General features: G+C 34.7%; 1 protein-coding gene across 1 annotated transcript; it reads right to left on the minus strand.

Moving 5' to 3' along the window:
• Positions 1-3285: 3285 nt before the first annotated feature.
• LOC150091769 (coiled-coil domain-containing protein 12) lies at positions 3286-27411 on the minus strand. Its single transcript, XM_090385641.1, has 5 exons — positions 27215-27411; positions 19439-19515; positions 11659-11720; positions 8033-8144; positions 3286-3720 (listed from the first exon to the last, which is right to left on the minus strand). Exons 1-5 carry the CDS (start codon positions 27352-27354, stop codon positions 3635-3637), a joined length of 477 nt encoding a protein of 158 aa, XP_090241767.1. The 5' UTR covers positions 27355-27411; the 3' UTR covers positions 3286-3634.
• Positions 27412-27441: the final 30 nt, after the last annotated feature.

The following is a 27441-nucleotide window of genomic DNA, read 5'->3' on the forward strand; positions in this document are numbered from 1 at the left end:
GTTGTTTGTGAGAAAAAGGTCAAGATGTTGGCTGTATGGTTAGGATTTTCTAGCATTCTGTGCAAGGCCATTAGTAATTGCAAAAGCCTCAGCATTTTCTTAAATTAGCATTAGCAAGGGCACATGACGCAAGAAAGCAAGCTTTTATAGCATCAGCCAAAAAAAAAAAAAAAAAAAAACACCTCCCTTCTCATTTTACTCATCCACCTGCTCCAAACGTTTGTCTAGTTTTGCCTTGAATCTCTTTAAGCTATCAATTTCTACAATGACAGAAGGAAGTTTGTTCCAGCAATCAGCCACCCGCTGACTAAAGGCAAACTTCTGCACATCTATCCTACAACTGTCTTTCCTCAATTTGAATTTATGCCCTCTCAGGCAATTATTCTGAGCAAGAGCAATCTCAACCAGCTGGGTCTGTATGACTAGAAAATGGAAGCCAGCTGGAGTTGTGAACATTAAAATCACCAAGAAAAATTACCTCACTGTTGGGAATGTTGGATTGCAGAAAGTCAAATTTCAAAGAGTTACATTTCTGCAGCAGCAGCATCAGAGTATTTTTGATGGTGTTGCAAATACTGCTGGTCATTATAATGGCCTTCAAGCTCACATAAAGAAAATGTCATCAAATGGCATATATACATGGGGTTATGCACATATTTTAAATGGAGTTGTATGTGATAATACACAATCATGTGTAAAAATAAAATCATATTTTGGGTTAATTAATAGAAAAGCAAGCTTTTTTTTCTGAATCCTATAAAAGATTTTCTATTTGAAGAAACTGCAGTTAAATTTAAAAAAAAAAAGGTAATAAAGTAAAAAGATTGCCAAGACAACATAGTGGAGTAAAAGTAATGCAATTTGTACTTTATATGGTGGTATTACAAGAAATACTGAATAGTACTGATTTATGAAAATGTTCTCAGAAGCATCTTCATTTTTACAAATGTTTTGTAAATATGAAACTTATTTACAGACGCAAGGCACAGACTTCATGCATATTGTAATAACCTCAAAAAATCAAATAAAAAATATGTTCAATAATTTTGAAAAAGTGAGAGAATGAACAGATGAATTTATTAAATATCCAAGAGATCTTGAATCACTTAATTAAATGATATTGAGCCATATAACTCTCCTGTTATATCCAGAAGAGTAAAAAGAATGCTATGAGGGAAGTCACTGAGGACTACCTCATATGAACTAGATCCTTATAAGTATGAGGTAGAAATCTACAAAACTTTAATTAATAATGGAGTAACAAGCACTGAGTTAAGATTAGAAAAAAAAAAAAAAAGTTTTTTTTTCTTATTCAATCCAACAAATCTACATAGTATAAATGAATTAACTAAACAGCGATAATAACAAGGCATTAATTTCTATATTGCAAAATACAGGCAGTTCTCAGGTGTATGAGTTATTTTCCCCAAGTATCAACAAAATTGAAAATATAAACATTAATTGCAAAAAATGAACGTTAAACATTCATAAATACCGGATTTCAAACCACATGCGTAGCTTTACAATACAGTGTACCCAGCTTTACGATAATTAGTTCCAGAGACATCATCGTATCGTTAAAATATCATAATGTGAACCCAATAACACATTGTTTTTTGGTAATTTGTTTCAAGATCTCGGAAGTTGAAATTTTAACTATATAACTAAGCTATTTATCTCTCTAAAATGTCATTTTTAAGGTGACGAGCATGACCTTAAGGCCATATAAAAGGTCGTATATGGCCTTTCGTACATGGTTTGTAAATTGTATTAGTTACCAATTCAAATCACTAAAATGCAGTACACTTTCATCGTTTTCATATGTTCCGTTATAAGAACCAATTTTGAACGGCTTTGTGACATTTTTCTAAAGCACATTTCTGGAGGTCACGACCATAAAACAATAAAAACAATTTGCACTTTCCGGTTCACTGGGTTTTTCTGTTAGTGCAAGCAATTATAAACGGGTAGTAAACTTGATTTTCTTGGATTTGAGAAAATATCAATAGCTGGAATTGTGTGGGTTTTTAAGTTATTATGGTAAAACGTGTTTCCCCTTTACTGAAATCTTCAATCGTATAAAAAACAAATAAAATTTCAGAATCTTTTCATTCCTTTTTTTTAAGCTTCGTAAACACGTTACTCCTCGCAAATCGTGTTAGTTGCAATTTGTGTGTGCCGTTAAAAAATGCTTATGCATGCAATCGTGAAATATATAATTAAAAGAGAGATTTATAATTAAAATAATTAAGAGATTATCTTGGAAAAAAATGCCACTTCTGAAGAATACGACTCCTTGTGCAACAAACCAACAAGTGCCGAGCCAATAATCAGTGATCACCGAGTGTTCATTTAGTCAATGATGATGATGAAGAAGAATAATCATTCTTTAACATTTGTAAGTCGTAAATAATTTCTCTATTATTATAATTTGCTTGATTTTACAGGCTATGTTTTCATTTCTTTGGATAAATCAATCATTGTTTAAACAAACTAATTTCATTGTTGAGAACGTAACCCCTATTTTTAACCTTATGTCTATGTGATATAAATTCCTGCTTTACGAGCACGCACTAGGAATGAATTAACTTGTAAAGTTGAGAACTACCTGTATTAATGATGACTATATAGAACTGTGGAATGAACTGATTCACTTTAGTGAAAATTAGATACAAAAAACTGCATTGTGTTTTACCACCAACAGGGATAATTCATGCAAAGGTTGCATTCATTATATATCCACACAAGTAGCATGTGAATTGTATTTTCAATATTAAAAATAATAAAATCCCATTTACGTGCCAACATTAGGGAAGAAATTTTACAGGCTCTAATGATAATGAATACAGAGCAGAAAAGTACCTATTTTGTTTTTTTTTTCCTGGTTTATTTAATAAAATAGAATTATTTATTTTTTTTATATACTTAAAAATTTTTTTTTTGCTTTTATACTAACTGTATTTGTTAATTTGAGTTATAATAAAGGAGTAACTGTAAATAAAGGTGTAATAAGTTATAATAAAGTAGTAAATAAGTAACTGTTCAACTTAATTTTTGAATGAACCTACTTCAAATTGTTTTTAAGTATATATGGGGCCCTAAAGTTCTAATTTCTTGGTGGGCTTCTTACTTACAGTCTGACCTATTTGTGTTTTATAAATTAATTTATACAATGATTTCTTTTATATAAAATACAAAAAAAGGAACTTGAATAGTTATAAATTTTTATTTATTTCACTTTGTTAGTAGTGAACAGTATATACATATAAATAAATTTTTTTTCCCTTTCAATATCTATTCCCATTTTGTAACAGTACCCAGAACACCTATTATATCTACCAATGAGTAAAATCACTTTATTCTCACATCCAAACGTTCATTGACATATCATGCCATCTTTTCTGCTGAAACTAGACACAGAAAACAATTGTAAACATCCTTCACTGCCACAAAGAATATTTTCTTTTCACATGAAATATTAAATGCAATAGTTATGTGAATTTTGTTTGCTTATTTCAGCTATGAACAATAGATAAAAAATAAATACTATTCTGATAGTTAAAATCAGTTGTACGTTACATAGCAATTTCTTTGTTTATAAAGTTTCTCATTTGTAAAAATTTAGCTGAATGTATTAATCTTCATCTGAATCCACATAGTTCTTTTCTGTTACTGTACTCACTGCTTCAGCAAGGGTTTGTTCTGATTTTAGCCTTTCTCCTGTGTTGTGAGAGAGAGAGAGAGAGAGAGAGAGAGAGGGGGGGGGAGAAAAAAAAGCTTGTTACAGTAATGCTACTGGAGCAACTTATTCATTTCATACATTTTATTATCACAAATACATTTTTCAAATAGTCAGCTAATATAATCTTTAACCACATATACTAGTAGCTAATCAGATATTGAATATAAATAAAATTTCGACAATGTCTGTGATATATATGCAAGATTTTTATATCACATGCCTGCTCCACAAAAAAAATTTGTATTTTTTTTTGTCTTTCTATAAAATTGCTCTAAAATTTAAAACATTTCTGTAAAGATGCATTAGGACACATGTGGAACCTACATATTTACCTTCACATTTCCCCAATTATTCAGTCTTGACAATTTTCAAAATTAACCCCTATCCATGAGGAAAGTGTGAGCTTCAAAGTTATATAATTCATCTTTTAACAAAGATTCACAATTTCTTATTTCAAACAATTCCAATTTAGTCATCCTTCAATCACTTGTTCAAAATGGAGGAAAAGTCATTTAGACAACTCATTTTAGGAAGGATTATAGATCCATTGGATGCAGAAAAGAGTGACAAGGTTAGCCGGGTAGCCAATCTGGTTGGCTATTCTGACAGTCACTTGTGACCTGGATGTGGAAAATTTTTAAATTGCTCATTTTTATTTTAGCAAATCATTTGACTCAATCCACCATGAAGTTACTGTATAAGTTGGAACACGTTGGGATCGTGGGTAGCAGGATGGCAAAGCAGAAGGCAATATGTTGTAATTAATGGTTACTCTTCAGATTTAAGTTCACATTAGAAGTGGAGATCTCAAGGATAAATTTCTTGACCACTTTTATTTTTCTTAACTCATCCACAGACACAAAAAGGTCTTCTTCCTCTATTCACTTAGACCCCACATGCTTACACTTGAAAAATCAGCAAAAAATTAATAAAAAATTGTTCACCTATAATTTCAATTTTTTCTGAATGCAACTGTGAAAAATTCATGTTCGACATTAAAACTTCCTTTAGACCTGGCAGCGAGCAAAATACAAATAAGAAAACAGTACACTTTAACGGACACTTGCAATTGGACGATAGCCTGTCATTAATAGTGCTTGCTGCATGAAATGTAAAGTGCAAGTGTCAACAGTTTTATTCCAGGTGATGCCTCAATGTCATTAAGCTAGAGAGCATTAGCGATTAGAGGAAAGCATGCAGTAGTAAATGCAATTTGCTATCAATAACTGAAAGTGACACATATCAATCAACACATGCATATAATCAGGTATAACTTAATTGATAAATTTTTCCTAACTATGTGATTTCTGGAATGTTCAGAGAAGAAATCAAAGAAAACATTTTCAAAAACAACTATTAGAAGTTTCAGCTGTATGGATGGAGTAGATCAAGAACACAAATTGCTGAAATATTGTGTGGGGTTGAACTGAGCCCCTTTTACTAACACAGGGTTAAAGGACATCAAATCGACAAAGGAACACAGAGCACAATGTCAAAATTTGCAGATGTAAAGACTGGGGGAGTGGTTAATGATCTGAGCTAAGCAGTACCCTCACAGGATGACTTGAATAGGTTTCAGGGATGATGAGAAATGTGGAAAGCTAAGCTTTAATGCAGCAAAATACAAAAAGGCCATAGATTTGGAGAATGGCAACCCAAAATAACTTATACAATTAAAAACAGCAAAGAAGAAAAGAATGAGGGAGTAAGGTTAGGGGTGGACATGAAGTCCACCCTTATCATATCTAGCAGTGCAGACAGGTAGAAAGGAAGGCCCAACCCACAGCGTCCTATTGACGGTTTATCAAACATTTTCTTGTAGAGATAGGGAGGTCATATTTCCACAGTATATGCAACCCCTGCTTAACACTATCAGTTGGGACAAAAAAACAGAGCTAACTGAAGTCAGTTTAAGCTGTGGGAGATCTGTCTAGGAAATAATGAAAATAATTTTAATTGGTTGGAATGGTTAGCATGTTTTGCAAATTTTAAGCTTGTTTGTTTGTTATTTGGTTTTTAGGAGCATTAGCAACTAAGGCCATATTGCTCCAGGAATATGTGGTGGTCATTCCCTGACCTTTCTGCATCCTCCGTATTTGGTGGTGACGGGCTCGAACCCCGGTCCAATCAAGAAGCATGTGCTACGCACTGCCGCTCCTTTCCACCTGGCTACGGAGGCGCCCTAAATTTTAAGCAATTTTCTCTATATAATAATATTAAATGTAATAGAAACATTTAAATCTTTAAATATAAACTTTAAAATACATAAATTATGCAAAAAAACACATAAATATATGTTCAAGAAAATGCAAGAAACTTACCTTAAAATTATGGAACTTTAGATACCATATTTATATTATGTAATGTTCAAAAAAGTGCCTTAAATTTTTTTTTTTCCCTCTCTATTGGCCATTTTAACATGGGTAGCAGTGTTATGAAAGTTACAATACTTACAGATCATATCAAACCAGCCTTTATTGGCAGTGTTGGATCATTTTGGCAAAATTTTTTTCAAATCTTCATATAAACTAATTGCTTTCCAGTGAATTATTGTAAAATTTAAGAGAATTTTGTACTGTACATTGACATATAAACTCTATAAACAAGTTTAACAATCTTTCCATCTCAATCATGACTGAACGTCTAGATCGATTTAATTTCATTGTACTTAAAGGCGTTGCTGCCTTGCGACATTCCAAGATTTTTTTTCTTATTCTTTATTAAAGTTCTGATGATTGACCCTGCTAAATCAAATGCTTTGCACAGATCAGTCTGGCCCTTTTATAATTCAGTCTTTTTAGAACTTTCTATTTAGTTTGTAATGACAAGTTTTTCACCTTCTTCACATACTACTGACTCACTTGATTGCTTTGAGGCCATTTTAAAGATAAGTAAAGTTGAAACTACTTGCAAGATAAATTAAAATCAGTCATATGGACACAAAATGCCCATAAACAAGAAGTAAACCAAAAGTGATTGGGAAAACAAACTAAATTGAAAACAGCATTGCTGAGCATTGTGGATATTTCCTTAGTTAATGTTTAATCAACTTCAGGAATAAGGAAATGCATATCAAGAGCATGTAGACAAGAGAAGAAAAATCACAATTTCAAACAGTAATTTTACTATACAAACCATTTCCTCAGTTCCTTTTTACATATACAGATATACTATACTCAGTTCTAGCCCCATAGTAAAAGAAAAACATGCCCAAACTGTAGACTACAAGATGTGTCTGCAGTGAACAGCTTAACTATATGATAAAAAAAGGTTCCTTTCTAGCAAATGCAATTCCCCCCCCCCACATAAATTTATGGTAAACCTCTACAAGTACAGGTTTTCCAAGAATGCTAGGAGGAAGAAATTAATTCATCAAAGTGAGGATGTGACATTTTACCAATCACTGCTGCATATATTTCTCTACTATTTAGGAATGACTAAAGAAATGGCACATTTTTTTTTTTGCCACAGGGCACTGTGTGTGTGTGTGTGTGCATGCGCACGCATGCAAGGGGGGGGGTCTCCGTGACAGATGGCTATGGTTTCACAAGGCTCCTCTCTCAACAGACTGTAAAAGCAGGGTAGTATGTAGCATGTGACTCAAATTGTGGGAAATGTTATCATGATGAGACAGTTCATAGATTGAAAAATTGTCTGAATGTAGCGAGTGTAGCCAGTTAGAGACATCTGCCACTGGGAACACTTGTAGAACTGTCACCAATCCCTCTGCAATGTAACTGTTACTGACAGTTCACATAAATTTTGGCACTAGAGCAGTTAGTGTTATATTTATATGATGTAGCTTACAGCTTTAATTGTGATAGGAATTGCATTTATTCCTTCTTGGAGTCAGCAGTACTCAGACAGAATGAGCACTGGTGCTAGTTGGGATCTTGGACATTTCCAGACCACAGATATGCATGGCTATTCCTAGTTCTCAAGATTTCAGATTAGCAAGTTTAGTGGTATTGTGATTCTGCGATAGTTATTCTTTGTGGATATATGGCACATATACTGGAGATTTTACTTTGACAAAGAAAAAACAGATGTTTTTGAAATATTCAGCGGATTTTTTTATGTGCACGTGTTTTTAATTATATGTATTAGAGTATTTTAATATTATACAATATTTATTACCTAATCTGTTTGTTAGCAATATTAATATTTATTGAAGAGTCAGGAATACATTTATTTGGTCAACACTTACTTAATTTATTTTGGTACTATAATGGTACAATGAACTAGCAGAACACAGAATAAAAAGAAAATAGAGTTTATAAGTTTACTTACTTATAAGTTCTACAATAGCTCTCTGTGTTCTTCTTTCTAGTTTTTCTAACTTTTTGGCCACATCTCTTTTTAAGTCCCAATCTGGTTTGCGTGGTGCTAAAGTTGCAAGATCCTGTAGCAAAAAAAAAAAAAAAAAAAACAATCTGATTCCCCATTTTAACTAAGGCAGCAATATATACAGAGTATAAAAAAAGTCTCTTGTCACATGAAAATTTAATAATAATGCTTTTTTACAAAAGTCCATAGCTATATAAAATTGATTTACATTATCTACTGAGACATGATGTAGGCCATAGGACTAGTATATTTACAATATTTTTATTCTTTGTCCATACAAATTTACCCATGCAAATTCATTTGTCTAAGCTAAGACTGGATCTCTGAAGTGTCTCTCTGCTAGTTTTTCTGCATTCTGTTGTGATGCTATCTTTTAATTAGTTGATATTCTGAGGTCTATTTTGGTAGAAAACTAAATTTCCAATAACCCACAGAAAGGCATTACAAATCACAGCTTGGAGAAGGCTGAATGATTGCACCATCACACCCTCTCCATCTGTCCATGATTTTCTCATTGAACTATTCCTCTTTTCTACATAGGCAAAACAAAGGATGCACAACCTTAAAGGCATTTCACTGATTCAGTTTTTCTTGCAAAATAATTATCAATACAAGTCACCATTAGCAGATTAATCAAAAAGAACAGATGTACAATCATTTATCGCAGAATAGCTCTCCATACTAATCTCTCAATCGGTTTGAGAACAGATTTCTTCCACCTAACCGGTATTTCATACTGTCCCAGCAACTGTGTTTATCAACAGTCCTATTCAAATGGATGCATATTTAATCGCTGAAGCAGATGCCTGAAAGAACGGGGTCTTGTTCTTACACTTAACAACATCCACTAACAGAATTCAACACTCTCCCCTGTTATTGCCATCTCTGCACAGCAGATTACATGTAGTTATTAAACTACACAATTTGTATAAGTAAAATTTGTTTTTTTTTAGAACTCTGCACACAGATCGATGCCAGCTGCTCAAACAAATAGTAAAAAGCACTCTCATCTTCTATAGATATTCAAGGCCATCCAAGGTGAAAGATCCTTTATAATAAGCAGAGGCACTTCAGAAAATGCATATGAAATGAATATTGTTTTTAAAAACATGTATTGAACAAAAACACAAAGCTCATCATATTTTTTATTTTGCTTAACAAGTTTGAAGTATTAATTGCTCCAATCTGTCTGTTGATAATACTTTCTATAATAGCACGTGGATCCATTTTTTATATACAAAACAGGTAAATTCAGAAAGAAAGGACAAAAGTCTTTTCGAAATTACTGATCTCTCAAATTGTAAGGCTGTCACTATGAGTTTCCTACATAACACACTATAAATAAGTAGCACTTATTCATAGTACATTATGTAGAAAGAGAAGTATAAAGCAAATTTACTTAACAGATATGAGGCAATGTTAAGAAAAATTGCAAGTTAGGGCTGGATTTGAAAGTGCTGGAATTTTACTAAGGCACCAGAGGAAGGAGCTCATAATGAGAGCCTTGTTAACTGAATCAGCCCAAACACAGTACAGTCTGTAATTGTTGACAAAATAGGTGCTTATTTCTTCTTCTTCCAGTCACATAGTTTCCCAAGGAGCTGTTGTGGCCACCAACAAATTCCTCCAACTACATCGATTGTGTACTATACAAGCAGCATCACAAAGTGTCATGCCCAGAAGTTCACTGATCCCATCCTTCCACCTATTTGCAGGTCTTCCTCTGCACCTCTTCCCCTGGTTTTTCTTTCCATTATATTCTTCAACAGAAAGTTTTCCCTTCTTACTATATGACCAAAAACTTGAGTTTTCTTTTGTTGATGCTATGAAGAAAAATTTTAGGCCTGCCAATTTTATTCAATACCCACTGTAACCACATTTCAAATGCCTAATTTTTCTTCCTGTCAACTCTTTTCAGATTCCATCCTTCACATCCATAAGTGGCAACCGGAAAAATTAACGAATCAATGATTCTCAGTTTTGTCTTTAGGGGCAGATCATGATCTCTCCATAATTTTATCAGATCAGCGACCAACATTTTAGCAATTGCCTATCATCTCTTTACATCGTTTGAGCAGTCACTATTTTTATTTATTCTTGACCCTAAGTAATCAAATTCATCAACTTCTTCGATATCTTGCCCATTAACCTCCACTTTACTGGAATGAGATTATCATCAATCACCATAATTTTAGTTTTACACACATTCAGAAACAATCCTTTTTTTTTCTTACTTGCTTCACATACTCTCTCCTCAGAGTTTCTTAATAGCATATTTACTTATGCTATTAAGGCAATGTTAGGTTATGCTATTAGAGCAATGATGGCACACAAACTAATAGTTTAACAACAACCATAAGTACAGGTGGAATTCATCTTTGCATTGCTTCTACTGCGACATGATATAGGCCTACTTAGGGTTTACACGGGACTAGCAATTATAAGGGCTGTTCAATACAATATTTTGTATTGAACAGCCCTTATAATTGTTAGAGTTAATAAGAGCACAAACAGGTGCATGTATGCTTGCACCTATGTCACACCCAGTAGACATGGGGTGTCAGTATAATATTGAGTCGTTCTGGTGACATTAGCATTGGGGGAGGGGAGAATTAGAGCATGTTAAAAAGCAAATTACTATGATCAGCATAATGAACAACTATAACATAACAGGGCAGCAAATCAGAACATCTTATCATGGAGCATTTTAACATGATTGGAACTTCTGAACTGGTAGCTGGAAAATGTAGAGGTTGTGCACTTCAGTTAAGAGTAATCCCAGATAAACCTGTTAGGAATAAACAATGACTTCCAACATAAGGTAAATAAGATGGAAAAATATTTATTCATAATTATACAATGGGATGGTTCTTTTAGTAGTGCATACAAGCTACTGGGCAGTAACAAGGACAAAACTCTACTTATGTTGTACAGAAATTTTTCCAGTAGTGACAAAGGGTGATCATTCCCCATCTCAGTTACTGTATATAGGTGTGGAAACCCCATATCAGGTTGGAATATGGACAAGTTAGAAAGGTTATGAAGTGAACAGGGTTGGCAACTGGCACAAAGAGGTATTCTTAGAGAAACTCCAGGTTTGTAAGCTGAAAAGTCTGGAAACCAGGTATCTACACCCAGGATCTGACTGATATTTTTATTTTTAAGGCTTTAAAAAGATTTGATAAACACAAGAGTCATCTTTTCCCTTTCTCAGGTGACACAGGACAGGTATTTAAGTTAAGAAAGAATAGCAGAAGACTAGACATAAGAAAATTTTCTTTTAGCTAGAGAGTGGCCAGAACAAACTGTGACATACTCTTGTTGAACTGAAAAGCATATGTAAATTTTAAGGAAGGCTGGATAAAAATACACAACCAACAACTGCCCCAGAATGTTTTTAATGAGCCTGGCTTCCTTGCCTCATTTTTTCTATACCAATACAACATACCATTCCACCTTCTTTGCTACACTAATAACTATAATTTCCATCCTATATTATTCTACAAATGTAAAAACAGAATCCTAGAATTATGAAAAGAATAAAATTTTTGACTACCACTTGTACTTACCACTTCATCTATTAGTGGCTGTGGGGCACCAGCAGCAAGATGATCTTTAATCTGCTCATCAACTATTAAATAAATTATTTATAATGGTTATGTAAAAATTTTTTTGATAAACAAATGGAAATGGAGAATATAATACATTTCATATATCCCAATAACTTTTAAGGAATGAGAAATTTAAAACATAAGTTGAAGAAATATTTAAATAATTTGAATACTCTCTCTCTCACACTCTCTCTCTCTCCCCCCTCTCTCTCCCTCTCTCTCTCTCTCATATGAACAAACACACTGAAAGGACATTGAAATAGGACCACCTATCCTAATGAGAGCAAGTGGGTAGCATATCTGCACTAAACCAACTCAAACATGGCTGGTTATGCAAAGAAGCAATATATAAAGTGCAACACCACTATATAATACTGTTTCATGTAAGGCATACATGAAATATAATAAAAAATGGTTCAGAAAGAGGAAATATAGAGGAAAGAAGAGCTTACATTAATTTATCCACAATATATTAGTTATGGTTATATACACTGAAAGGGCACTGAAATAGGACCACCAACTCTAATAGGAGTAAGCAGACTTCATGAAAATAAAAGCTCAGTTGGGTCAGCACAGTCAACAGTGGATCTGTGCAGCTGGCATGCAATGTTACTTGTGATGAGCATGGGAAGAGGCTGCAATGACAGACTTTCAACAAAGTATGATTATTGGTGAAAGGTGGGGGGGGGGTATGCCTATCACCGAGATAGCACATCTAGTGAATTGTTCCTGACCTACTATTGTGCAAGTGTGCCAGGGCAAAACAACTAGCTTACACAAAACCTGTGGTATAAAATTGATGGATGGTGAAAGATGATTGTAGTGTCTTGAGTGGACTAACAGGATGTTACTGTGGTGCAAATGAAAGCAAGGCACAACGTAGGGCTGTCCGGAGCACTTTGCAGCAGGACTATCTGACCCCCCCCCCTTCCTGACCACATATCACTGACATCTGCATTGCACCTGGTCCTGTATACACTGCAGTTGGACAGCATATGGCTGGAAGATGGTGTGGTGGTCAGATGAATTGAATTTCCTTTTGTATCATATCAGTGGGAAGGTAGGTGTATGTGGTGACAACAAGAAGCAGCATTAGCAAGAGCACATGATGCAAGAAAGCAAGCTTATATAGCATCAGCCAAAAAAAAAAAACACACACACCCTTCTCATTTCACCCATCCACTCGCTCCAAATGTTTGTCTACTTCTGTCTTGAATCTGTTTAAGCTATCAACTTCTACAACGACAGATGGAAGTTTGTTCCAGCAATCAACCACCCACTGGCTAAAGGCAAATTTCCGCACATCTATCCGACATCCGTCCTTCCTCAATTTGAATTTATGCCCTCTGAGGTGATTATTCTGAGAAAGATGAAGAATCCCATCGGAATTGAGCATGCTCAAGCCATTCAAAGCCTTATACACCTCTATCAGATCACCTTGCCGATGCCTAGTCTCCAGACACTGTAATTTGAAAAGCTTAAGCCTTTCTTCGCAAGAGCAACCCTTTGTTCCATTCACTAATCTTGTTGCTCTTCTCTGTACTCGTTCCAACAGCTCTACATTCTTCTTAAAATGAGGCCTCCAGACCTGTATACAGAAGTCAAGGTGTGGCCTGACCATTGCATTATACAAGGGGATAATCACCTCCTTATCCCTGCTATAAAAATTCCTGTATATCATTGACAAGACACCATGAGCTACTCTTGTAGACCGTCTGCACTGCTCAGAAAACTTCATATCTGACTGCAAAATTACCCCAGGTCGTTTTCACTCTCTACCACTCAGTGTAGTACCACACAGTTGATACGTTACTCTGGGGTTACTGCTTCCCATATGCAGTACTTTTCATTTGTCAATGTTAAACTTCAGTTGCCACCTCTCAGCCCATCTGCTCAACTTTTCTAGATTGTGTTGCAGCAGTGTACTGTCATTAGTGTCATTAACAACCCTGCTGACCTTTGTATCATCTGCAAACTTGGACATTAAGCCTGACCATCATTAATGAATATCATCAATATCATTAATGAATACAGAAAACAACAATGGACCCAACACTGAAATCAACAAATTCTACATGCATGGCAAACACTATAGGCTGATAGCAGCAATAGTCTGGTATGGGTAATGTTTTGTTGGGATATACTAGGTCCCTGACATGTTCCTGTTGTTTGTTTGTTTGTTATTTGGTTTTTAGGAGCATTAGCAACTAAGGTGATTGAGTTTGAAGGAGCATTAGCAACTAAGGCCATATTGCTCTGTGGATATGCGGTGGTCATTCCCTGACCTTTCTGCATCCTCCGTATTTGGTGGTCACGGGCTTGAAACCCGGTCTAATCAAGAAGCATGTGACACGCACTGCTGCTGCTGCTGCTCCTGCCCACCTTGGCTATGGACGCGCCAACATGTTCCTGATGGCAACAGGTGTTCTATCAGGATAATGTACTATGCAGAGTTTACATTAACATGAAGAATTCTCTCTACATGATCTTTCTTTTTTCTTTTATGAAAACCCAAATTAGTACTTAGTATTGTGCATGGGTTGGAGGTTGAGAAGATGAAAGAAGATATTTGTTGACATTAGATTTGAACTTCTGTAGACTGTAATTTTCAGGAAATACATATGAAGGATGGTTGTTTCAGAAAACAGAAGTTGAATGAATAAATGAGGAAGAAAAGTTGTTCCGTGAGTTTGAAGTTGGACAGTAAAAGGATCTCGACTGGTTGCAGCACGTGTTTGGACTGCTTGAAAGAGAGAGAGCGGGAATGATGCGGAACATTTCCACAACCTGCCAGGAAGAACAGAAATAATTATAAGCATACATTTAAGCTATCAGGGGCCCTTAGGTGCAAAATCAATAGGTACCCTGCCCCACTGGTACCCAATAGGTACCCCCTTCCCAGAGGATCCTCCAAAACCATTTCCTGCATCTTCTGATGGGGCTCCAGCTAGTGCCTCATACACTTGTGTACAAATCTACCGCCACATATTCACAGCCAGCAACCAGTATCATGAAAAACCAACTATTCCTTAATATTATAAAAAATAATGTCACCTCTCCACAGATCACAGCCCAAATTCCAGATTTTATATATTTTCACTGCTTGACTAAAAAAAAGATTGAACTTCTTGAAACGGGAATAATCTAACAACAAAGAGAATCCTCCACTGAACAAACTCCCAATATTCAAACAAGAGTGCACTTCTAATAATAACCTCATAAAACACTCCAGTAGATGCCAACAGGAAAACTGAAAGCTAACGAAGGCCCTGGCGCAAAGTGCACAACAGATTTCCCCTTGTCTTAGTATGTGTTTGTACATGCACGTGTGTTCACATGTAGGTGTGAAGGTTAAAAAGCAACAGTCAATGCTAACATAATAAATCAATAAGATAAAAAAAATATATCAATAAAATAAAAACATTTTTGTTAAAGCTGTAAGTTTTTTCATTGATTATTAAAAATGAATTTAATTACTATAAAAATGTAACATTAAGGTCTTGACAGGACTCCTTGAAGAATTGCAGGCACAGGTGATGTAGTCCCCTAATCTTACCCCCCCCTCTCTTGTCAGGATGTCAGTGAAACATTGCTGTACAGAAGCACAATTCAATACTTCCAGTCAAGAGTTGGGATCAAGGAACTATGAAGTGAAGACCACATCGGGGAATAATAGATGAATAAAGCCACAGTTGGAGATATTATAGTATTTTAGAATTACATTCCAATAAGTGACTAAATCCAAATAAACATCCTACATAATCAATTAAAGAAGATCTAGAACTAATGATGCTGTCTATATATGATTGAGAATTATTAGTGGCGTTCATTGGAACAAGGAAATTAAAGACTATACCATTTACATATGAAAAATTCCAAGAAGTAGCAAAAAAAAAAAAAGATAGCCTTCTTGGGAAATCCCAATCTTCACATAATGTCCCACACTCATATTGTTATACTCAAAAACAATGCGCCTTTCTTTTAGATTAGGCTTCAGCAAACTAGAACAGCACCAAAGATACTAAAAGTAATCTTTTTAAGAAAGCTGTTATCAGCTCTTAAACAGATATTAACTGTATTAAAGCCAGTACCTTTTTAACTGGCTATATTTGCTACTCAGATGCCAGCTTAATAAGGTTGATATATGAACAGAATCAAAAGTAGGGGCAATATCTAAAAACACAGTGTTAAGATTCTTTCAGATCCACCCTAGCAAACAATCTGTGATGTCAGAGGGCAGCCCTAAATCATGAACTGAAAATATTTTGAAAAAAAGTACCTTATCAATTACTTTTAGCACTGGAAAAAAAAAAAAAGTGTTTGAACAAAAAGGGATATATCAGATTTATAAAAAGAAATAAAATCAATTTTATTGTCTATAAAAAAAATTCTAATTTATTGGTTTACTATATATATATGAAGTGTGGCAATAAAGTTCTGAAAACTGGTGCAATAAAAAGAACACAAAGCAAAGTAGCTCAAAAATGATTCTATTTTTATTCAAAGTAAGTCATCACCTGATTAAATGTACTTATTACACAATTCTAAAAGTTCTTGAAAAGAGTCAGTGAATGCAACCAAAGATGTGTTCAGTTCAGCAGTTATGTTTATCTTTATGTCCTCAACATCCTGAAATCTTTTTCCTTTAAGGACAGTTTTCACCTTGGGGAAGAAGAAGGTGCTAGATTGAGAGTTTAGATAGCAAAGAGGATGGTTGACCTGCACAATGCCACGTTTTATCAGAAATACCTTCCCTAGCGTGGAATGGACAGGGGCATTGTTGTAACAAGAACCAGACTGCTTTTCTCTCAAATTGCAACCTCACCAGGGAAATGCACTTCAATAGTCTCTGAAGTACTTGTACGTAGAACGCAGCATTGACTTTCCTCTTAAGGCACAAACTCCTCATGAATCACACCCTTCGTTGAAAAATATGATCCACATAGCCTTGATCCTGGACTTCTATAAACAAAACTTTTTTGGATCTTGGTGATGATTTAAGTCCACTTCATGCTCTGATGCTTCATGTCTGGGTCATATTGAAACACTGAACATGCATCTCCAATGATAATACAGTCTAACAAATTAGGACTGTCTTAACAAGTCTGGATGAATTCTTTGCATGATGACATTCTTTGTTACTTCTGCTCATCCACAAGGCTTTGTGGCAAATTTTGCACAGACCTTTTTCCATAAATCTTCATGCAGAATTTGACAAATCATCTTCTTATTCATATCCAACTCATTAGCCACTATTCTGAGGATCAAACAATGATTTCTTGTCACAATTTCTAAACTTTTGCAACTCTGTCCTCATTTTAAGAAGTTGATGGATGCCCATGTCTTGGGTCACTATGAACACTCTCACATCAGTCTTTGAACTGCTTACACCATTCAAACACACTAGCATGACTGAACATTTAATCACCATAAGCAGTTTTTCACATTTCATGTTTCTGTTGCAGATTTTCTCAGTTTAAAGTAAAATCTGATATTCATTCCTTGCTTCATTGCAAAATCGTGATATGGAACATTAGCACTACTAATGAAATTGGTTGTTATTAGTAGTGTTGGTTATTACTTGCAACTGATCAACTTACTGGACAATATCTGTACCACATGTTGGAGGAAGTTTGAACTATAACATACCATTTCTGTTCATTTTCAATCTCCTCAAACATGACTGCAACAGTGCCAGTCCGGGAACTTGATTGCCACACCATAATAATGCCAGTAGTATTGTAAATGATAAAACTATATTCTGCCAAACCAATTACATTATGTCTAAGATCCTTTGCGGCACAACAAGAATTAGTTTTGGGAACTGGTACAACTCTGTAAGAAAGCAAACTGGAAAGAAGGAATATTTAATAGTTGAATTTAACAAATTCACCAAGAGAATAACTAAATAAACAGACTATTTTCCAACAGAAATTAGGTATCTCATCCACCGACTATAGAATCAATTGGGATACTCCTAATAGTTACTTTCAAATTGTGGGAATTCAGTACAGGTTAGACAAATCACATTTTCACTCACTATCAAGACAGAAAAACAAATTCATCGAAGGAGACCACTCAAAATCTAAGAATAAAATCAGCCCATTGCTTACCACAAAAAAATAAGTTGAAACAGCCAAGTAAAACACCAGCATACTAAAAAAAATCATTGAAAAAAGTCATTCAAATTGTGAATGGTTTTTTTTTGGTGATTTATGGCTTGATTGGCTACAAAATCTGAAACTGCTAATCTCCTGCTAACATGAAATTTCTATGAACCTCAAAAAAAATGTATATCATACAGAGAAGGATCTACACATTCTACATGCGTGGTGTTTATTACTGACCAAAGCTGTTTTAAGTAATCAGAGATAACAGAATTTAGCCATGGAGTTTTAAGTGACAAAATTCAGTCACTCTACTACTGCACTAATCTATTAAGTACTCACCACTGATGGGAGGGGGGGAGAGGGATAAAAACATCTCATGGGTACAGGAGAAATAGAAAGAAAACCATTTTATGATCAATTTATTTCGGCAAAATGAGTTTATTTAATTCTTCTTATAAGAAACCTGGTTGTCATCATTTTAAGTTGGAAAGTAAACGAGTTTCAGTGGTCAGACTAAAGTTTTCAAACAAAGAAGTTACTCCGATAACAGTATCTGATTAAAATTTTTTTTATTCAAGTGCGATTCAGTATTGGTTATTGAGCATAGGCAGCAAGACCTTTAATACCTTCTCAAGTACTCACCACTGATGTGTGAGAGAGAGAGAGAGAGAGAGAGAGAGAGAGAGAGAGAGAGAGAGAGAGAGAGAGAGAGAGAGAGAGAGAGAGAGAGAGAGAGAGAGAGAGAGAGAGAGAGAGGTAAAACCATCTCATGGGTACAGGAGAAATAGAAAGAAAACCATTTTATGATCAATTTATTTTGGCATGAAATTAGTTTATTTAATTCTTCTTATAAGAAACCCGGTCATTATCATTTTAAGTTGGAAAGTAAACGAGTTTCAGTGGTCAGACTAAAGTTTTCAAACAAAGAAGTTACTCCGATAACAGTATCTGATTAAAATTTTTTTTATTCAAGTGCGATTCAGTATTGGTTATTGAGCATAGGCAGCAAGACCTTTAATACCTTCTCAAGGCCACTTCTTGAATCCCCATTAAAATACATGGAAAGAAATGAAATAGGAGCAAGGACTTCTTCTAGGAGTTCTACTTGTATGCAAATACAAAAAAAAAAAAAAAAGGAAAATAGATCAGTAATTTGTATTCATCACATTAACAATAATTATTAATTCTGAACAAGCATCTCAATTTATGCAGAAAATGCAATATTATTTATGCAATATCATTCACTAGCATACATGTATCCTATAATATTGTGACATTTTAGTAACTCCATCTCTGAATTTCTCGCAACATTAACATAATTTTTTGTCACCAAATAATAATTGTAATGAATATAAGGTGGATTTCAGCACAATATTGGATTACATTATTAAATATATATTAAATAGATTACAAGTATATATTTTAGAGCTGCTATTACTAACATGTGGATGTACCATATATAAAGGGCAGCAATAAACTGAAATTTATTCTTTTCACATGGAGTAGTGGTTCCCTTTCAACATATTCTAGTTTAGAAATGATGAGAATAATATAAAAATATTTTCTCTTTAACAATTAAAAATACATGTATTCTCAAGATCTAATTATAAAATAAATGGTTAAATTACCTGATTCAGGTATAGCTTTCGGTAATACACCATCTTGGAGCACTTCATCTTGAGGTACATAGCTTCTGAATTGCGGTCTGTAAATAAAACAAAGAAGTTAACAAATGAAAAACAAATGAATAGCAAACTAATTAACTGAATATCAAGCAAATTTAACGAACAGGAATGTAAAACAAATTATAACTGCATATGAAGTTACATTTGCAAAATGTAACTTCATATGCAGTTATAACTAGGCTAATCCATTTAGAAAAAAACTTAATATTAAATAAAAAACATGAATTATTTTATTTAATAATAAACTATTTCATGTTTTTTATTTAATATTTAAGTTTCATGTTTATTTTATTTAATATTTAAGTTTCATGTTTATTTTATTTAATATTTAAGTTTCATGTTTATTTTATTTAATAATAATATTTCTATTAACCAATTACCATTAGTCTTCTTCAATCTACATGAAACAATGACAGAATTTGAAGGTTATGTTGTTCACAGGTGCAAAGGATTTCTCTCATTTTCAGCATTCCTTGAGTATTTTTATTATTAGTGAGGTTAACAATTATAATAATGACAACAACATATTTGTGGAAGTGTATTTCATAATTTTCAAGTGGTTAAATCATTATTAGTAGTTGTATCTCCCCAAATCAACTTCTTATTCTCATCTTTGTACTCATTGCTGTTTCCTCTTCTTCTCAAAGAAATTTACATCAAAAGTTCCAAGGAAATTTCTTCAACTACTAGCATAACCCAATAATCTAACGTAAAATTACAGGGAATATTAATATTAGTAGTGGCAAATGATGTAAGAAAGCAAGCTTATAGAGAAAACAACAACAAAAAAATCCCATTTCACCTATCCATTCCACAACAACAGATGGCAGCTTGTTCCAGCAATCAGTCATCCACGGGTTGAAGGCAACTTCCATACATCTATCCTGTAACCATACAACCATCTTCCAACTTGAATTTATAACCGCCCTCACGTGCATAGTCTGGCCAAGAGGAAGAATCCCATCGGCACTGAGTTTCCTCAAGCCATCCAAAACCTTAAACACCTCAATCCGATTACAGGTGCCTAGTCTTCAGATGCCGCAATTTGCAGAACTAAAACCTTTCTTGGTAAGAGCAACCCTTTGTTCCCCTCATGAATCTCATTGCCCTTCATGAGGCGCCTCTGTAGCCAGGTGGGAAGGAGCAGCAGTGCGTAGCACACGCTTCTTGATTAGACCGGGGTTCGATCCCGTCACCACCAAATACGGAGGATGCGGAAAGGTCAGGGAATGACCACCGCATATCCCGGAGCAATATGGCCTTAGTTGCTAATGCTCCTAAAAACCAAAAACAACAACGATTCATTGCCCTTCTCTGTACCCATTCCAGCAGCTCTACATCCTTCCTAAAATGAGGTCTTCACACCTGTATGAAGTACTCAAGATGTAGCCTGACCATTACCTTACACAATGAAATAATCACCTCCTTATCCCTGCTAGCAAAATTCCTGTATATCATTGACAAAACTGCATGAGCTGTCTTGGCAGCCTGTCTGCACTGCTAAGAGAACTTCATATCTCACTGTACAATTACTCACAGGTCATTTCATTTTCCACTACCACTAAGTGTAATACTACAGAGTTGGTAAGTTAATCTGCGATTACTGCTACCAATATGCAGTACTTTGCATTTGTCAATGTTAAACTTCAATTGCCATTTCTCAATCCATCTGCTTATTTTTTCTAGATTTGTTGCAGCAGCTTACTTCATTACTGTCATTACCCACCTTATCAACTTTGTATCATCTGCAAACTTAGACATTAAGCATAATAGACCCTCATCAATATTGTTAATAAATACAGAAAACAAGAATGGGCCCAGTACCAAACAGTATGGGACTCCACTAATAATATTAATCCATGAAGAGCAGTGTTCATTGATAACTACTCCCACTCAACCATCCCTTTATCCATAGCAGTAACTTTACCTTAATGCTCCAATTTGTACAGCAGTCTTTTATGTGCAACAGTATCAAAAAATTTCCTGAAATCCAAGTATATGACATCAAAATTATTTTTTTACATCCAGTTCCTTTGTCACTGCATCATATTATCCAGTCAAATTGGTCAAACAAGATTTCTCCTTAAAAAAACCATGTTATGACTGACATATAACTGAACTACTATCTAGATGGTCCTGCATTAATTCTTTAACCAGTGACTCCATTATTTTCCCTGGAACAGAAATTAAGTTGGGACAGAAGTTAAGCTAACAGGTCTGTAATTACTTATGTCACCCGTTGATCACTGCCACCTAGTGGTTCTTTTATCTGAAGGTTCTTAATGCATGAACATACTTTTTATTCCCATATACTTTTATGTACTTTTTATTCCCGAATTTCTCAAAAATTCTTGAACTTTAATTCTAGATTGGATATCAGATTTTGTTAAATTTTATGTACAAATCATGAATGCATTGTCTCAAATGTTTGTTCATTAAACTGACTGTTGTGTACCTCCCCTGAGTCCAAGGACGCTCTCAAAATTATGGCTAAGGGTTTGCTTACTTTCTTTGCTGCCTCCTTTAATATAACTGGATAGATCCTATCCACCACAGGTGCCTTTCTTGTGTTTATCTTCAACAATTTCTCCTCCACTTTACTCTCAGTTATTACAAGATTCTCTAGCTTACTGCCAGAGTTGAATACACCTCTGGCATTCCCCTCGCTGAATAACTCCTCATGTGTGAATGTCGATGCAAAATATTCATTTAGTTTGTTAGCTACCTGAGCAGGATCATCAACAGTTGACCCATCGATATCAAGTGGACCAATCAGATTCATCCCCTTCCTTCTAGAGTTTACATAAGTAAAGAACTCTTTGCTGTTTTTCTTTGCATCCCTTGCCAAAGATTTCTTGTAATCTGCCTTTGCCTGCCTATCCTCCTTTGTAACTTGGTTACAGATCAACTTGAAGGTGATGTTGTCTACAAACAAGATTAATAACCTATTGACTTCTGTACATCATCAAACAATAATTAAACCTACCATAAAATATACTTTGCACAGATGGAGAACTTTCTTATCTAGGGACAATCTATTCTTGTTTTACACATGTACTAAAATTCATACTGAAGTCATTCTTAGAGATCTTTAACCCACTCCCTTAATTTATTTTGACAGACTTTGTTTGCCAGTGTGCCTGCTGGAGGATTAAGACAATAATAACAACCAAATGAATACCTTAAAATAACTAAATATATATATATATATATATATATATATATAAAGTGTGAAGAATGACAAATGCTTACTTTTAAAATGCCACTTTTCTCAATATACTAAATATATATTTAAGGAAAAAACTTAGCATTAGTAGAGGCATATGATGCAAGAAAGCAAACTTCAATCTAGTTTTCAGAGAAATCTTTTCGACGGCCTCCGTAGCCGAGTGGGCAGGAGCGGGAGTGCAGTAGCACACGCTCTTTGAGTAGACCGGGGGTTCAAGCCCCTGACTGCTGAATACGGTCTATCTGCCAACCCGCACTGGACCAGCGTGGCAGATTATGGTCCATTTCCCTCAGCATGAATTGTTGAGGAGGCTTCCACCCTGCAGTGGGTTGATAATGGCTGCACTTTACTTTTTTTTTTTTACTTTTCCTTTTTAACTGCAAAATATGAACAATATTTTTATATATAGGCTGAAGCAAACTGCATTGAAATGTGATGGATATGACACACTATAAATAATGTAGAAAGATAAAAAGACCCCATGTTATTCATAGCAAACTCACATTATAATAAGTGATGTTTAATCAAGATTTAATTAAGATTTAATTAAGAAGTTATTACCAGAGAATCAATCCATCATTATTAATTATCAATGAGAATTTAATTTATCAATGCCCTCCTTTTTGTTTACAGGAATTATGTGAATGGGAACTGATTGCAGAATTTTTTTTCTTCACGCATAATTCGAATTACTTAAGAGGTTTAATAAAACGCATCGTTGTGTCACTGTTCCATGTATACAATGAAAGTAAAATGATTTGAGGTTTTTTTTAACCTTCAGCAGTCACATGAAAGTCATTTTAACCTGTTTTTTTTTTTTTTTTTTTTATCCTGACCACTTGAAAACTGTCCTGTACACTGGAGAAATTCTCAGTTGTTTCCAAGATAATTTTTTTGTCACAGCTTCTCTATGGAAAGTCTGAGAAGTCGCTAGAGAACAGAGCAAAAAATATGCCACAAAGTTGGCAATATCTTGTGACTTTGCATAGCTACCAGAGTGTTAACTGAAATGGATTTTAAACTTGCTACATGAATTAAACTTGCAGGTGAAGGAATCCCATATTCTTTTCTAAAATGGCTTAAATGGATTTATTTGTAGGTGCAATAAAATTCTGATCATAATAGGCAGCATAAGTTAACATTTTATATGAAGGAGACCGCAATAAATTATGTTTGGTTTCGATTCTCTATATATACAGTACTTTACATTTAATTACAATAAGCATCTCATGACAATAACAAGTAATGACAAGTATCATCTTCTGTATAGACTATACGACCAAAAGCCTTTGGACATCCCAATATAAATCTTATGGCTCTTTTGCATAGCAGAAAGAGCACGTCTAAAGCCACTATAGCCATGGAGCAGCAGTTGCATTCCACATCATTAACCTTTCTGTGTGTACACAAATTGAGGCTTATCTGAACCTCCCAAAATCCACTGTGGCAGATGTTACTCAAAGATGGAAGGTGATATTTTAATAAAGAAAATGTCTGGACTGCTTTACAAACTCACAGAACTCGTTTAACGAACAATAAAGATAGAACAGTGCAGAAGTGCAATACTGTGATAAACCTTACTATACAATTTTTGGGTGTGAAATTAATTGACTAGAAAGTTATGCTTTTGTTAGAGCATAACATCTCAACCACAAAGAGTTTGGTCTGTTGGTGGTAGTATTCATGACCTCCTTGGAAAATTATATGCTACCTACACTGTGGCAGTACTATGGAAATGGGTCCTGTCAGTATTAATGGGGCAATTCTCCATATATACAGTACTTGCCTGACTCCATATCAAACAGTCTAATGGAATTAAAAAGGTTAGACTGGCTAGTTCCCAGCCCAGACCTTAAACCCAACATGGAATACCTGTAGGATGAACTGGAGTGTCAGATTAGGCTGCAGCCAAAACAGCCTTCTTCCAAATCAACTTTGTCAGCTGCTTTTCAGCCAGAATGGAAACAAATTCCGACCAGACATACTTTAGAAGTTGGAAGTTTGTAGAAAGTATGCCAGGGAGCACTCAGGTTGTCATATAGATACCTAAATATAGAAATACAAAAGGTTGTTATATAGATATCTAATATAGAAATATAAAGGGTTGTCATATAGAAACCTAATACATAGTAAAGCCACCAAAGGTGGCTTACTATGTATTAGGTTTTGAATTAAAAGACCTTTTTGAAACTACTGATGTGTTCCCAAATACTTTAGGTCATATAGTGTATTTAAAAAAGATAGTCCTAATCTATACCTTTATTCCTGGATCTTTTGTGAGTGAGTAGTCTGTATTTCACTGAGGCAGATTTTGACAATAAATCTAGAGAAAAAAATTATCCATTGTATAAGACACATAAACCAGCAATTCGTCTTAATGGATGAATATAGTCCATTTACCAAGTTCTAAATATTAAAACCATGCATTTAAATAACAATTGCTTATGTTGATGTCAAGGAATAGTCAATTCTATGAGCTATACAAAAAGTATGTAGAATTTAAAACCAGTGAATATAAGAAACATGGATTTGTTATTTGGCTTTTAGGAGGATTAGCAACTAAGGCCAAATTGCTCTGGGGATATGCAGTGGTCATTCCCTGACCTTTCCGCATCCTCCGTATTTGGTGGTCACTAAGAAACATGGATAAAATCTTCTTGTTATAAAAGTAAGATTATAAGTTATAGACACAGTACATGCCGATGTTAACACAGCAATCAGCGGTTAAGAGTTTAAAACTCACTGTAATGACTAAGGCAGCCAGTATGCCAGTGCCACGATGAACTGTGCATTTTTTTTTTAATGACAGTGCAAAAGAATTTTTCAATAGAAGAGAGGAGATTTAAGCAACATCAGTTTAGGCTCTGAACAGTTATTGGGGGTAGGGAGAAAAGAAATACACAACCTAATTCTTTTCAACAGGAAACAAATTGAACTTATGTATTATTATTGATTTTGGTTTGGTAGGTTCAAATACAGCTGGTAGGTTGGCTCAATTTTAAGTGCATTAGCATATTTTTGTAAAGAATCTATTATCTTTACTGTGTCCACCTGTCTGCTGCATGTAATAACTTGTTTAGTCTTTACAATCTAATACTCTTCTGACTGATCATTGTGAGTAGCAGTGATTGACATGCCTTGTGTGCAATGGTCAGTCTTATTTAGGGTGTTTTACTCCCTTGCTGCTGTTTTAAAATCGGGAACTCAATTTCTGATTTTAAAACAGCGGCAAGTTAGGGATAAACACCCTAAGACTAATTATAGTATGCTAGGTCTGTCATCATTGCTACTTGCAACGATCAATCGGAAGGGATACCAGATTGTAAAGACTTAACCAATAACTTGACTCCTTTTATGGACTTTCATAAAATTTTATATTTAGCTCATTTTGAAAAATTTGTCAAGCCATCCCAAATTTCATTAAAATCAGACCAGTAGAAACCTGGAAATTATTATTTCTTTGTCCATCCATCTGCATATGATAACTCAACTCTCGGCAGATAGATAGATAGGCTGTTTTAGAAGGATTTGTTGAGCCTTCTCAAATTTCATTAAAATTGACCAACAGAAATCCAACAAATATTTTTCTTTTTTCATACACATAACACAGGCTGTAGTTGAAACACTGGATATTATATTTGTTGGCTTGAGCTGTTGAAGGAATGAATAGGCAATATGGCAGATACACAGAAATCAAATGCTCTTTGTTCGGTAAAAGTCTCTCTCTCTCTCTCTCTTTTTTTTTTAAACTATTTCAACGTCAAACTTGGTGGAGAGCTTGACATCGAAACTCGATTTAAAAACACAACTTTTTTATTATTCTTATTTATTATTCAAGGAACTGAAACACAGTAATATAATCATGTAATTTGAATGTCTGCTTTCTCTGTTAAAGTTCACTTGGCTCAAGTACCATTCACTGATGACTTTACTTCCACTCATAGGGGTGCTAGGAACAAATGAATGATACATTTTGATTGGTGCGGCTGCAGCAACGTCACCCTAAAGTCTAGGTGCTTAACGTTAAAGGCCCCCGGGAGGGAGGGGTGAATATGCTGTTCAAAAAGAAATTTAGTGCAGGTGGTTAATATGCTCTTAATAGTTACAGGTGCCATTTAACATTCTTTCGTTCTTCTCAAATGCTAACTGATGTGTCAGGAATTTCCAATCCTCGAAATTATCCACCACTAGTCTAATTACCCAAGCGGCTCACATCTGGTGAGTCTTCGCTTGGCAAACCCAGGATTCTGAGCTGGATATCATCATTCTTCTTTCTTGGTGATTCCTTTCTACTTCTGACTTCTCCTCTCTCAGGGTAACGCGGGAATTTATTTTTTTGGCTAGTGCAGCATAAGCCTCAGGCTTGTTTGCACCATATGGCTAATAATAATAAAGTACAGTTGTTTATTGTGATGAACCACATCGTTGTAACGCCTGTTGTAAATCAATGTGCTCATTTTGACTTTGTAAAACCAGTAAATGATACAGACCTTGGCAATTCTGATTTCTCTTCAGAATCTTCAGTTTTATCGTCGTTTGAATCATTTTTCTTTTGTTTCAGCGAAAGCAAACGCTGTCGGCGCTTCAAAGCTTGTTCTTCCAACTTCCCGATTTTATCTTCGGTACCCATCACTCTATACTATTATATCATATATTTATCAAATACAAGTTGAGTAGTCACCAGCGCCATCCCAGTATTAAAAATAACTGCAACTTC

Source organism: Mastigoproctus giganteus, chromosome 1 (genome assembly GCF_048544385.1).
Source record: "Mastigoproctus giganteus isolate SK-2022 chromosome 1, ASM4854438v1, whole genome shotgun sequence".
Classification (NCBI taxonomy): domain Eukaryota; kingdom Metazoa; phylum Arthropoda; class Arachnida; order Uropygi; family Thelyphonidae; genus Mastigoproctus; species Mastigoproctus giganteus.